General features: G+C 41.0%; 1 protein-coding gene across 1 annotated transcript in view; it reads left to right on the top strand.

The window, feature by feature from the left end:
• Positions 1–11,620, top strand: part of PAH (phenylalanine hydroxylase) — a 72,653-nt gene extending 61,033 nt beyond the window's left edge. Inside the window, exons 8-13 of the mRNA XM_047742432.1 lie at positions 58–127; positions 3,606–3,662; positions 5,461–5,556; positions 5,961–6,094; positions 9,265–9,380; positions 11,019–11,620. Coding sequence (XP_047598388.1) covers positions 58–127; positions 3,606–3,662; positions 5,461–5,556; positions 5,961–6,094; positions 9,265–9,380; positions 11,019–11,062 — 517 coding nt within the window. The 3' untranslated portion in view covers positions 11,063–11,620. The remainder of the gene's footprint in view (positions 1–57; positions 128–3,605; positions 3,663–5,460; positions 5,557–5,960; positions 6,095–9,264; positions 9,381–11,018) is intronic.
• The last annotated feature ends 1,144 nt before the right edge of the window (positions 11,621–12,764 follow it).

The following is a 12,764-nucleotide window of genomic DNA, read 5'->3' as shown; positions in this document are numbered from 1 at the left end:
GTCTCACTTGGCTTATAACCCTCTTTACCTCCAAGCTCTGTGCTTTCTCTCTTTCAGTGACATCTGCCATGAACTGTTGGGACACGTACCCTTGTTTTCAGATCGCAGCTTTGCTCAGTTTTCCCAGGTGAGGAATGAATGCTTTTGGCCTTTTAATTATAGGATTGAGACCTAGATTGCTCAAGTGAATTGAGTCTGTGGAGGGGCCCTTATGTTCTCTGCAAGAGTGGAAACCAGATACTGTTCTGTGATCCCACCAGAGATGGGCATATGGTCCCATGGAGATGGCTAAATACCCATTCCAGGGATCACAACATGGGGGTAGTGAGCCACTCATCCTCTGAATTATATATGTGCTGTTGAATTTGCTAATCTCACCAGGTTTAGTTTAAGAGCATTTTCATCCAAGAAAGCCTGCCTGATCCCCACATAGAAGTAACCTTACCTTCTTCCAAGTTCTCCTGGCACCTTTCCCCTCCTCTTTAGGGCCTTGCCATTTCCAACCTTGTCAGGCAGTTGTTTTTGTATATGCTTTAGTTAAATAAGATAATACTTGCTGAGAATCCAATTCCAATAACCCAGCTCCTAGTTGGCAAGTACTGATGTGTCAAGTGCTTTGCCATTATCATCAAAGCCACAAACGAAGCCTTGATTCCTCTATCACAGGGGTGAGCTTTTTACATGAGAGAAAGAATCCTGGTAATCCCTTCAGAGCCCTGAGAGGCTAAGCCATGTTTGGGTAGCTGGGATCATGGGAAAGGTGATACATCCCACCCTGCCATCAACCAGCTGTGTGACCTATGTGCATCAGTCTGCACAAATGAGAATCAATACAAAGCTTTGACTGCCAATAATCTTCCTTATAGGGAAGGATAAATATCAAATGGAATGAGTCATAAGCAAATACTGCACCAAACATGAATTTCAGAGTAATGGGATTGTGTGTGAATTTTATGTCTTTTCCCTCAGCTGCAAGAAATAAATACTTTCACTGTTGATTGAAGAGTTACCACTTAATATCTGAAACAAATAAAGGAAAAAAAAACGTACTTTTGTGTGGGGTTTAGGGAACTGTGGTGTTTAGAGATTGTTGGACTTTTATGAGTTGAGTCTGGATTAGCTGAACTTAACTTGTAAGTATCACCATTTGACCGAGGCTATTGTTGACTGGCTAACTTTCAGAAGCATGGTTCCTGCTGTCAATAGGTCACTGATTGCTTGGAACAACTTTAAAACTGGGGTTTCTTCCTCTGGCCAAAGAACAATCAGTGATTTCTTTAGAGAATAGGAACTTTTTATTCTCACTACCAGAAGCTATTCTGCTCAGTCAGAGGTTAAGTGACAATCCTCCTTAAGCCATTTCCATTTGGGGGAGTTCCCCAGAGGAGTGGACAATTACCCGAGTCAACAGATAGATGCTACTGGTCCTAAGTGTTACATGGCTCCAACTTATACCTGGACAGTCCCAAGGGAGGTGTAATTTTGAAAGTTCCCTGAGCAAATTCTTTTTGATCTAAAAGGAGGATTTGCTTCCCACTAGAGTGCAAGAAGGGATGGGGATTAAGCATAGGGAAATCTTGGGACGCTTTTTTTAGGCAAGCTTTGGGCTCACAAAGAATGGTGACCATGAGAACAGAGCACTGTTTCAGTGGCTTCTATTAGACTGTGGCATGTCTGGACAGGACGGATGGACAGCGATGGGGAGAGGGACAAGAAAGGAGAGCCAAGCTGTCTGAATTTAGTTCATTCTACCTCAGCATTTTCTCAGCATTCAGTATGGGCCAGGCTCTGAGTTTGGCCCAGAGATGAAGACCATGTGGCCTCTTGCTTTAAAGTAAGCCCAATCCTTAGTCCTTCTCTGTCTACCTCAATTCTTTTGGTTATCTCACCCATACTCACTGTGTTAAATATCATCTCTGTCCTGATGACGCGCACATTTGTAACTTCAGTCCAGAACTTCAATCCCCAAACTCAGACTTATGTATCCAAGAACCTATTCAATTTCTCCACTTGGGTGTCTATTAGACATCTATATTCATCCTTTCCAAAACTGAACTCCTGATCTTCTCCAAACCTTCTCCAACCACAGCCTTCCCTGTGTTAGTTCATGATAACTCTATCCTCTCAGTTGCTCAAACCAAAAGCACTTAGGGGACATTATTAGCTTCTTTCTCTCTCAAATACCCATAACTAATCTTTCTGAAAGTTGTATGTATTTTGCCTTCAAAATATGTGTAAAATCTGACCATTGTCGATTATTTCCACTGCTGTCAAGCTGGTCTCAGCCATAACTGTTTCTCACCCTGGGGACTGTGGTAGCTTCTTAAGGGTCTGTCTCTACTCTCGACCCCCTACAATCTGTTCTCACATAGCAACCAGAGTAAATCTTGGATGACGTAAATCAGATCTTGCTGCTTTTTTGCTCAAAACCTTGCAGTGACTACCATTTCACTGAAAATAAAATCCAAAACCCTAAAATGCCAAAAAAGTTTTATATGACTGAGCCCCAGATCCCTCTTTGATACCACCTGCCTCTCTCCCCACCCTTATTCTGTTCTAGCCATACTGGTCCCTCCCTGTTAATTGAACCTACTGACATTTCTCCTCCTTAGAGAGCATTTTCATGGGCTATACATGTGATCTATACAATGCTTTTCCCTCACATGTCAGCAGAGCCAACAACCTCACTTCCGTCAAGTTTTTGTTCAAATATCACCTTCTCAGTGATGTTTGCTCTGAAGCTATTTTTTAAATTGCAGCCTCTCTGTGTTCTCCTGGCATTTCCACTCACCCTTGTCCCTTTCTTCTTTTATTTCTCCTTTTCAAATAACATATTCCTTCTAATATACCTATGTATATGTTTATTATTTATTGTCTGCCTTTAATGTAAACACCATGAGGTCTAGGATCTCTTTTGATTCTGTACACTGCCAACCACATAGAAGACATTTAGTAAACATTTTGGAATGAATAAATGCATATAGTAGGGAAAGCAAATATATTTATTTGTATATATATACTCTGTCTAATACAAAGCAAGCTGGAGCAAATGTTATAAAAGAGACAAAGACAAAGAGACCACTAGGGGAATCCTGTAATTGGAGCTGGAATGAGAAGTGGTCCATAACATTTCAGACTCTCTAGCTGGTATTTACCTGCGTGGATGCCAAGCATTTCTCTGTAATTCTCCTGTGGTGTCTTGAAGATACTTGATTAAGACACTCATCTTGTATTCCATGAATGTTCTGCTTGAGCTGTGGGAGAATAACCACTGAGTTGGAATCAAGCAATGAAGCTTTAGACATAACCTACTGTGTGACCTTGAGTAGGTCACCTCCCTTCTCTGTGCCTCACTTTTCTCATTTGTAAAGTAAATATAAAGGACCAAGTGACGAAGTAAGGTTTCCTGCTCTAGGGATCTATGATTCTATGATGTGTGGCTAGACAAGACTTAACAGAATAATCAGGGTCTATCTGGGCCCTTCTGAAGGCTTTTGGTCACCCATCACCTTCCTGTGCTGTAGTGCAAGGTGGGAGCTGAGGGTGAAGTTTTAAGTTATGCAGACCTCAGCCATGCCAGTGACTCTGTTTCTCTACAATTACAGGAAATTGGCCTTGCCTCTCTGGGTGCCCCTGATGAGTACATTGAGAAACTCGCCACAGTAAGTTCCTTCTGCCTCTGGTGGATAGTGAGAGCGCTATAGGCTAGAGCCCTCAGGTCTTCAAAGCTTCAATCCCCCCCTGAAAGCCAGGTCATTTGGGGGGAAATATCAGAATGTGCTGACTTACATTCACACAAGTAAAATTTCACATTTTGATTTGTTCTTAATGGTCTGATTTTGAAATCAGCTGCATGCAAATGTTTACATGTAATTTTAAACAAAGTATCTTAAACACGAATGGGCTATAATGATAGCTTTTGAGAATCTTTGGGCATAAAGTGTGCGTGTGGTAGAGGAATAGCCTGTATTCATAGCTTTGAAGAGGAAATATTTACACCCCTCTTTTGCCCTGGAGCCAGCATTTGGATCTTTCCTTTATTAGACACAGGTGGAAACGGGGGTGGGCTTTCCTTGTCTTATCAAACACTTCCCTCTCTCCAGTGAACGTGATGACAGTCATGGATTGAAGCCTGGAATCAGCAACTCTGCGCAGCAGGGGGTTTTCTTCCTACAGACTCCTTTCCAACTTGAGTTTATCCCTCCCCAACATCTGAGTCACATTCCTTACAATTTGATGTGTATCAGTTTAGAAGTTTATGAATTCAGTTTATCTGAAGGGCAAAAATTTCCAGAAGTTTCTTTCTCACTGAGCTGCTGCTCTGAGCCCCTGGACAAGTGGCTTTTGCTTCCTTATCTCTAAAAATGGTTACATTAGTTTATATTCTGCCCACCTAAAAAGTATATCATAATGATCTGAAGAGTTACACGTGTGTGAACATGGATTTTTAAATGTCAGATTCTATATAGATGCAAGAAGCAGCTTCTCATTTGTAGGAAGAAAACAAACTCAGAACTCAGAGCATTATGTTATCTGCTATGACAATGATAAGAGTACTTATCGCCAACCTAAATTCTCAAAAAACAAAAACAAAAACCTTACTATTGAATACTGGGCTGGGAATAGCTCTAGGCTCTTGCTCTGACTTTGATTTGCTGTGTAACTAGATGTATATTGCTTGACCTCCCTGGGCTGAAAACACCTCATCTGTACATGAGGAGGTCTATGTAGGACTAAGGTCTACAGAGGACTAAGCTTACAAACTTCACATTCTGTAGTGCAATAAACAGACTTAACTAGTAAGCCATCCCTAATTCTCCAAGACTGTGACTGTCTGCAGCAGCTAACTGGACCCAAGGTTTCTCTTGGCCCTGGTCAGTAAAGTTATGCCAAAATTCCAGGATCACCTTCCACAGGCCAGGCATCTAGGACATGTTGGACTGGGAGCTGTTTAAAGAAAGGGCTTGGTTATTTGAGGAGGATAAGTGTAATTGTTGGCAGTACATCAGAACCCGCCCAGGTTTTAGCATGGATGGCAGGATGCCCTCAATGATTTTATCACTACCCAATCTCCTACCTCCCATGACTGAGCTTGATGGGATTGCATGGTAAGTCTGGCCAACTAAACGGAACATCTCATTCTACTTAATGCCACAGAGAACAAAGCAAAAGGGGTTGAGGAGTTCCTGTCATTTAGAGTTACCTGTTGGTGGTATCTTCTTGGGGCTTCCTCAGCACTCCCTCTCTGCTTCCTATCACTTCTTACATTCAGCCAACTCTTGATTCAAGCAGTGACTAGATAGAGTGAGACATAGAACACAGAGAAGTGACCCCCGGTCATGGTGATTCAGAGAAGAGACCTGTACAAACTCCCACCTGGACAGTCCTGTCCTTAGCCCTGGGGCATCTGCTGCCTTTCGCTTCCTTGGGGTGTGCTCTCAACTTCACATTCCATTCCAGATTTACTGGTTTACTGTGGAGTTTGGCCTCTGCAAACAAGGAGACTCCATAAAGGCCTATGGTGCTGGGCTCCTGTCATCTTTTGGTGAATTACAGGTATGACCCCATTAATATCCATTTTGAGATTCAACCTAGGGGTTAATCCTCAAGTAATTGGTACCTTAGCAGCTATGATTTGCTCATGACTTTGGGTGTTAGATATAGAAATTGAACTGCAAGTACACAGGTCTACAAAACAGAGGGGCCTCCAGATCCCAGGGCTGACCTATGCATACAGATGTATGTAAATCCTTGTACTTGGCTCTTACATCCTCTTTTGATCATGGCTAGAGGGAATTACTCCTTTCTATCTGGACAGTAGGTTTTAAGATAGGCTATGAGGGTAGGATCTAGTGTATGGGAAATAATTTAGTTTAATGCATTTGGTGGGGGGTGTGGAAGGAGTCAGGATGCGATAGGAGAAGGTACACAAATAGCCACTTTCCCCTTTCTACCTGCAGTACTGTTTGTCTGGCAAGCCAAAACTCCTCCCCCTGGAGTTGGAGAAGACAGCCACCCAGGAGTACACTGTCACAGAGTTCCAGCCCCTCTATTATGTGGCTGAGAGTTTTAATGATGCAAAGGAGAAAGTGAGGTGAGGTGGTGACCAAGGTGGGTCAGAAGAACTTGGGGTCTCCTGATTTGGTCTGGTGCCATTGATCTGTGGGTGGTTGTCCAGGAGAATGGACTCCAGTGCTTATAATAAGAGTGTGCAGCAGACAGAACCTCCCCACCCTTGTTCCTTTTCACTTTCTGTTTGGGAGGGTTTCCTTAGTGGGACACGATTTCACAGATTATTGTCAGGACATGTTGACCTATGCAGACAATTCTGCCACTGGATCCTTGTTTTAATGCAGCCACTAAGTCCAGGCACTGAACTCCCCTGTATACAGAGTAGCCACGAAGGCCCCCAACAAATCACTCCTAGGATTCTCCTAACCTGGGGGAGTCACTTTATTGTTCCAATACCTGCATAATTCACCCCTCAACGCCTTCAAATCTTCACTATCATTTAACCTTCTCAGTGTGTCTTTCTCTAACTGACTTACTTATAATCCCTACCCATCCCCATCCCCACATTCCTTGCCCTCTTCTGCAGTATATTTTTCCCCTTAGCACCTGCTAATGTTAGATATATGACATGATTTAAGATTGATTTGGGTAGGAATTTTTGTCCTTTCTGTTTTCCTGTTCTCTCCTCAGTCTTTGGAACAGTGTCTGATACATAATGATCATGCAGTAAGTTAATAGGCAAACACTTCAATTGCAGAGGCAGTCTAGCAAAAGGTTGATAGAGATGGAAAGCTAGCAAAACTCAGATTCTCAGCCCTCTCAGCTGACAGACCTATCTATAATCTGCTCGAGTGACTCTCCTCCCAGCAAGAGACAGGCCAGGTAGAGGCTCCACCTAGACATGGCTATCCTGATAGTCGGTGTTTCTTTTGTTTTATATCTTATCCATGAGGGATGATAGACATAGATATACAGGTTTCTGGGATCCCATAAAGCTGGGTATGCCAGCTTCCCCTGCATTGGGCTTAGGTGATGGAAGGTAACATTCTTGTCCATAAGTCCACATGGTTTGGCCCAAGATGTCTCCTTTCCTCCTATCTCCCCAGGGCCTTCAAGCTATTTCAGTTATTCATTTCTAATTATTTCCTAAATCTCCATCCCCTGCTGGGAGCATAGTCTTCGTCTAGCCCCTAAGGGTTCCTCTCTGCCATTTCTGGCACCCTTTGGGGGTTATGTATTTCAGTGGTTTTGTGCATTACCCCACCTGGGTGGTAAGAAGAAGAAGAAGAAGAAGAAGAAGAAGAATCAGTAGCAGCAGCAAGTTAAATACCTAACACTTACTATGTACTAAACACTGTTCTAAGTGTTTTTCATGTATTGATTCATTTACTCTTCAGATAAGACTATGAAGTTTGCAGGTGGGGTTCAGAAGCATAGAAGGGGTAAGAGACTCACCCAGGGTTATAAAGCTGGTAAGGGGCTGACCCAGGGTTTGGACCCAGGAAGTGGGGCTCAGAGACAGTACTCATAACCTCTCTGTCAAACCAAGGTCACATTTAAGTGGGACCTCCTGGTGAGGACTTTCTTACCCAGGAAGTGATCAGTTCCAGACCAACAGAGAAGAGCTTGTCAGAACCTAGATTTCTTGGGCCTTAGAAATCCCACCCACTCTGTCAGTGCCCACAGCCCAGAGGAGACTACCACACAAACCCCATCCTGCCGAGTGGTTAACTCACAGAGTCAAAGGGAATGCTGAAAAACAGGGTTCAGAAAAGGAAGGGATTCTCTCAAAGTCTCCCAGCTAAGAGAAACCACTTTTAACCATTTTCAGTTTCAAAATTCAAGTTCTAGGTAGAAAGAAACACAGTGAGCGTGATTGTGTGCCCCCTCCCTGTCTGGAGGAGAAGTGGGCCCTGAGACTGACTGCCTAGGTGAAGCACTTCTAATGGTATAGAGGCAGATTTTCCAAAGTAAAGATGAGGCAAACTATGGGAATAAGAGGGAAGAGGCTCAGAGTGGGCCAAATCACAGACATGCATTACAAGCTTCATGTCACCAGTGGGGGTTGAGAAAGCTCTTTTCAGAGAAGCAGCGGTAGAGAGACATACTTAACCATTTGTTCTTCTGGAGTCCCAGTCACTAATGAAAGAGAACAGCTAACACTCATGTAGGATTTACTCTATACTATAAGAGCACTTGCCATGACCCTCTCAGGTAGTACTGTTCTCGTTCCATATTTATAGAGGAATGAGGACACCAAGGTGCAGCCCATAAGGGCTGTCATTGGCAGAAGCAAGGTTTGAGCCCAGTGTCTGGTTCTAGAACTTGGGTTTCCAGCCACTATGATCCACCACTCTTGGCAAACTTGGAGAGAGCCCAGTAGTTTCCTTTACAGTTGTCTTCTCAGTATGGTAGCTTTGACTCTTACCAGAAGCCAAATTAGAAATATCATTTCTGATGCCATTGCATTTTATAGGCTACATGGGGGTATCTTACTAGTTGCATTGCTTGATGTCCCTCATAAGGCCCTCCTGGTACATTCCTCCAAGACCCAGATGTAATGAATGCATCAAGAAAGCAAATAAGTGAAGAGCACAGGCCAGAGTCCATTTTCAGTTGCACAATTTATTGCCAGTATGATTTGGTAGTCATTGAATCTCCCCAAGCTTTAGTTTTCTCATCAGTAAAATAGGGATAGTAATAGTACCTTCTTCTATGATTTGTATGAAGATTAAATTAGGGATGATAGTTGTAAAGAGAATAGCACAATTATGACTTCACAGAGTTCTTGGTACATAAATGGCACTCAGTTCATGTTAAATTTCATTTATAACATAGTGTTTTCTTCCATTCTTGAGAGCTGTGTTTCCCTCCTTGCATTGATTTCCAAGCATCTCAGAGCTTATTTCTTTCTATAGCATTCTTTGTTTAGATTTACTTGCTTTTTTTATTTTATTTAATGGTAGGAATTTTGGCTTTAATGTCTTCTGTGCTTTTATTTTGATATCTCTTTTTTGGAGGTTGGTAACTAAATAAATATGTACCAAAGTGTGTTTGTATATACACCTAGACACATACACAGCACACGAAGTCTACCCAAGAGGATCTCACTAAAATTCCATTTCTCTTTTCAGCCTGGCTTCTAAAACCCTTGGTCTAGTGAGATTGAAGTGAAATTCCACTGAGAAATCTTTTTTAGAATATTTTCCCCTGAATTATGCCCTTTACTAATCTCTGTGGATTTGGTTTCAGGAACTTTGCTGCTACAATCCCACGGCCCTTCTCAGTTCGTTATGACCCATACACTCAAAGGATTGAGGTCTTGGACAATACGGAGCAGCTTAAGATTTTGGCCGACTCCATCAACAGTAAGTAACTCACACCCCAGGAGGCCACTCTCTTTACCAGAAATAGAGAGTTGGATTTTTCTTACCCTCACCATTGGAACAATAGGAAATTTATCAAATATTGAATTAAGGAGAAAAGCAACTCCAGGTGAGCCATTTGTTTGTCAAGGGAGAAAAGCTTGGCAAAAAGGCCAGAATTGCTTTGAGTGTCTTTTCTTCTTTGATTTTCCTAGATTCCATGCTACTCCCAGCACCACACCAGCTCTCCACCCTGGCTTTTCCCTGCCATGTTCCTCTTTCTTCTTTGCCTCTGTACTCTCTTACCTCTAAGTGCCCAGTGGATATTGCTGCGCCTGGAACTTTAGCCCCTATAAGACGGATTCTAGCTACTTTATTGACCATCTAGTGGCTCATCCATGGGGCAACCACTCTTCCAGGACAGTGAGGATATTATAATAGTTACTCATAAACAAAGTGGAGTGTTACATTGCTTTTCGCTGGATCCTCTTTCCAGTGCTTCAAACTCCCCTCCAGCAACACCGACCAGCTTTCACTTCTCCAGTTCCTCCTAGCTTTTGGTCTTTGCTTATGCAGGTCTTTATGTTTAAAATGCTTTAAAAAAAAATGCTCTCATGCCCATTCTCATTTAGAGGTCCCCAATTCCAGTTCATCTTTTAAGTCTTTCATAGATATATCATGGGAAGACTAGTTTGAGTGTCCTTCTTCTGTCTTGGCATTCCCACAGGTTCCTCTCTCAGAACACATATCACTATATTGTTTTGTAATTGTTTACTTGTCTCACTTCTGAACAAGACCCAAGTAGAGAACCAGGTTGGGTTTGCCGTCAAATCCCTGGTACCTAGCCCTAGTTCTAAAAAAGTTATATTAGGTCCTCAAGATTTATTAAATGGATGAATGAAACCACCAAATGGGTAAACAGCCTAAAGGGAGGAATTCTAGGTCAAGTAGAATTTCCTGCCTTATGTAACAATAATGAAGTCCTAAAAGGCAGGTGGGCTTGAAGTATCGCTCTAATACTCCACTGAAATTGCTTGTCCATCTCCAGGGCCCCTTCCACTTCTTTGAAGTATATTTGTTCCTGTGGACCCTTGGTCTATGCATGAATGGGAGCGGCTCCATTGTAGTCCAATGGTCTAGCAATCTAGGCTGATTTATCTGCTTAGACCATGCATTCTCAAACCTAGTATACATCAGAATCATTTGGAGAGCTAGTTAAAAATTAACAATCCTGACTGATAGTCCCAGACTAAATTTACTAAAATTGTGATAAGTCTTGGGACTTTGTATTTGTAATAAGGCTCTATGTGATTCTGACACAGGAGGTTCTTGTGAACCACACTTTTAGGTTTCATAGCTTAAGTCTTTACAAATATCTATAGATGGTCCTATAAAAGAAAAAGAGAGAAAATTGTTAACTCCTTCCATGGAAAAAGGAAGCTAATTACATTAAAACTTGTAAGTCCCTATGCTATAACTGCCCAAATCATATCACCATAACTAATCTGTAAGCTTCTTAAAGGTTGGGATGGTACCCAACATATCTATACATCCCATTGATCCCCTAATGTGTTACACATTGTAGAAATTTAAAGTGTGCTTTCTTATGATATGAGTGGCCTGCTTTTTTTTTCTTTGTAGGTGAAGTTGGAATCCTTTGTAGTGCCCTCCAGAAAATAAAGTGAAACCATGGACAAAACCTGTCAACTGAGAATCTGTTGATAGAAATCTGTTGATGGAAATTTCATTTCATCTGAAAAAGTTTGAAAAGTAAACCTTAATTTGAATTGACAGCCTTAAATCTTTTTTGGAACAAGATGGAGGATGAACAAATAAATCAAAATAACTTGAAATGACAGCATATTAATGCATATCCAAAAGCATAATCTTCTGGGGTCATCTTTGATTTAGAGATGATAATCCCATATTCTCAATTCAGTTAAAGTCAATAATCTGTCACCTTTCATCAACATTAATTAAAATTGGGAACTGATTTACTCAAGCTTCATATATGCTTTTGTTATTGGCCATAGAGAATTCCTAAAGGAATACATATCACTCAATATAAAACACAAGCCTCTTATTAGAATTGAATTTGTTGATTTAATATAAATTTAACTTACAAAAGTCATTTTCTGTTTCAGTAAACTATAATTCTAATTATTGTTGTGTTTTACTCATGTAATTTCCTTTAATTCAAGAGCTCATTAAAATAGTTATAAATATTGAAGTTCATAACATAATATTGAAACACTTCTGTGTATTTTATTGTAATCATAAATACTGCCATGGAAGGTAATATAAGTCCTCACCTGACTCCCACAACTTTCAATATCATTTTCCAATTAATTGTCAACTTTTTTGTAGATATTTTGTAGACACATGTGATGCAACAGATGTTAACTGAAGGTTTGGCTGGTAGATATTCAATAAATACTCAGTGAAAGAATAATGGAATATATTATTAAATAGCAAATCCTCAACAAAAGTGAGAATTTTAGTTATGTTTAAAAAAGTCTAGGGGTTAGAAAATTTTAGTTTCAAATATTTCTTGGAAGGAAATATTCCTCTCCATTGTCTTAGAAATAAATACATTAGCTGGATAACCTTGCGGCATGAAAAAAATGATCAGTCTCAGATTTCCAACCCATCACAGAGTTCACTGTGATAATCTAAGTTATGTCTGGATAGTCAACAGACTTTGATTTCTGTGGGCTGTACATTTTACACAAATGCATGACTATCTGAGAAACAGTAGGAAAAATTTTAAAGAGTCTTTAAAGCTATGCTTTGAAATTTTCACACCACCTTATCATTTTACTTTGGAAGTAGTTAGATCTCAGAGGACTTGCATAGTATTTGTTCATGGGTGATTCTCAGACCAGCTGTATCATCATCAACAATAAATCCTGGGCACATCCCAGCTCTATCCAGCCAGAATATCTGGAGATGGACCACAGAGACCTGCATCTTTCAGTACCTGAGGTGTTTTTTTGTTTTTGCTTTTGTTTTTGTTTTTTAATGCCCAGCCAAGTCTATTGGTGCATTAAGTTTGAGAGAACTTTACTTCTGGTGGCCCGTTCTGCCAATTGCCAATTATGTCACTTTGCATAATTTACTTTGGATCTCAGTTTTACTTGAACCATAAAGGAGTTCAACTGGATGAATCAAGGTTTCTTCCAGCCTTGAAATACAATTCAAATGCTGACATGTGTTTTTAAACCGATGTCCCTGACCCACTAACAGTGTGTAATAATACCAGCCCAACTATGCTACCTGGGTGGAAAGATCAATTTGGTCTGATTGTGTCTGGGATCTCATTGCTTTGAATTTGGGTTTTCACATCTGTATTTATTTCCTCATGCCTCTGTAGAACCCACTGACAAA

This window comes from Lutra lutra, chromosome 8, assembly GCF_902655055.1.
Source record: "Lutra lutra chromosome 8, mLutLut1.2, whole genome shotgun sequence".
Lineage (NCBI taxonomy): Eukaryota > Metazoa > Chordata > Mammalia > Carnivora > Mustelidae > Lutra > Lutra lutra.
This window is presented reverse-complemented; position numbering and strand designations above follow the sequence as displayed.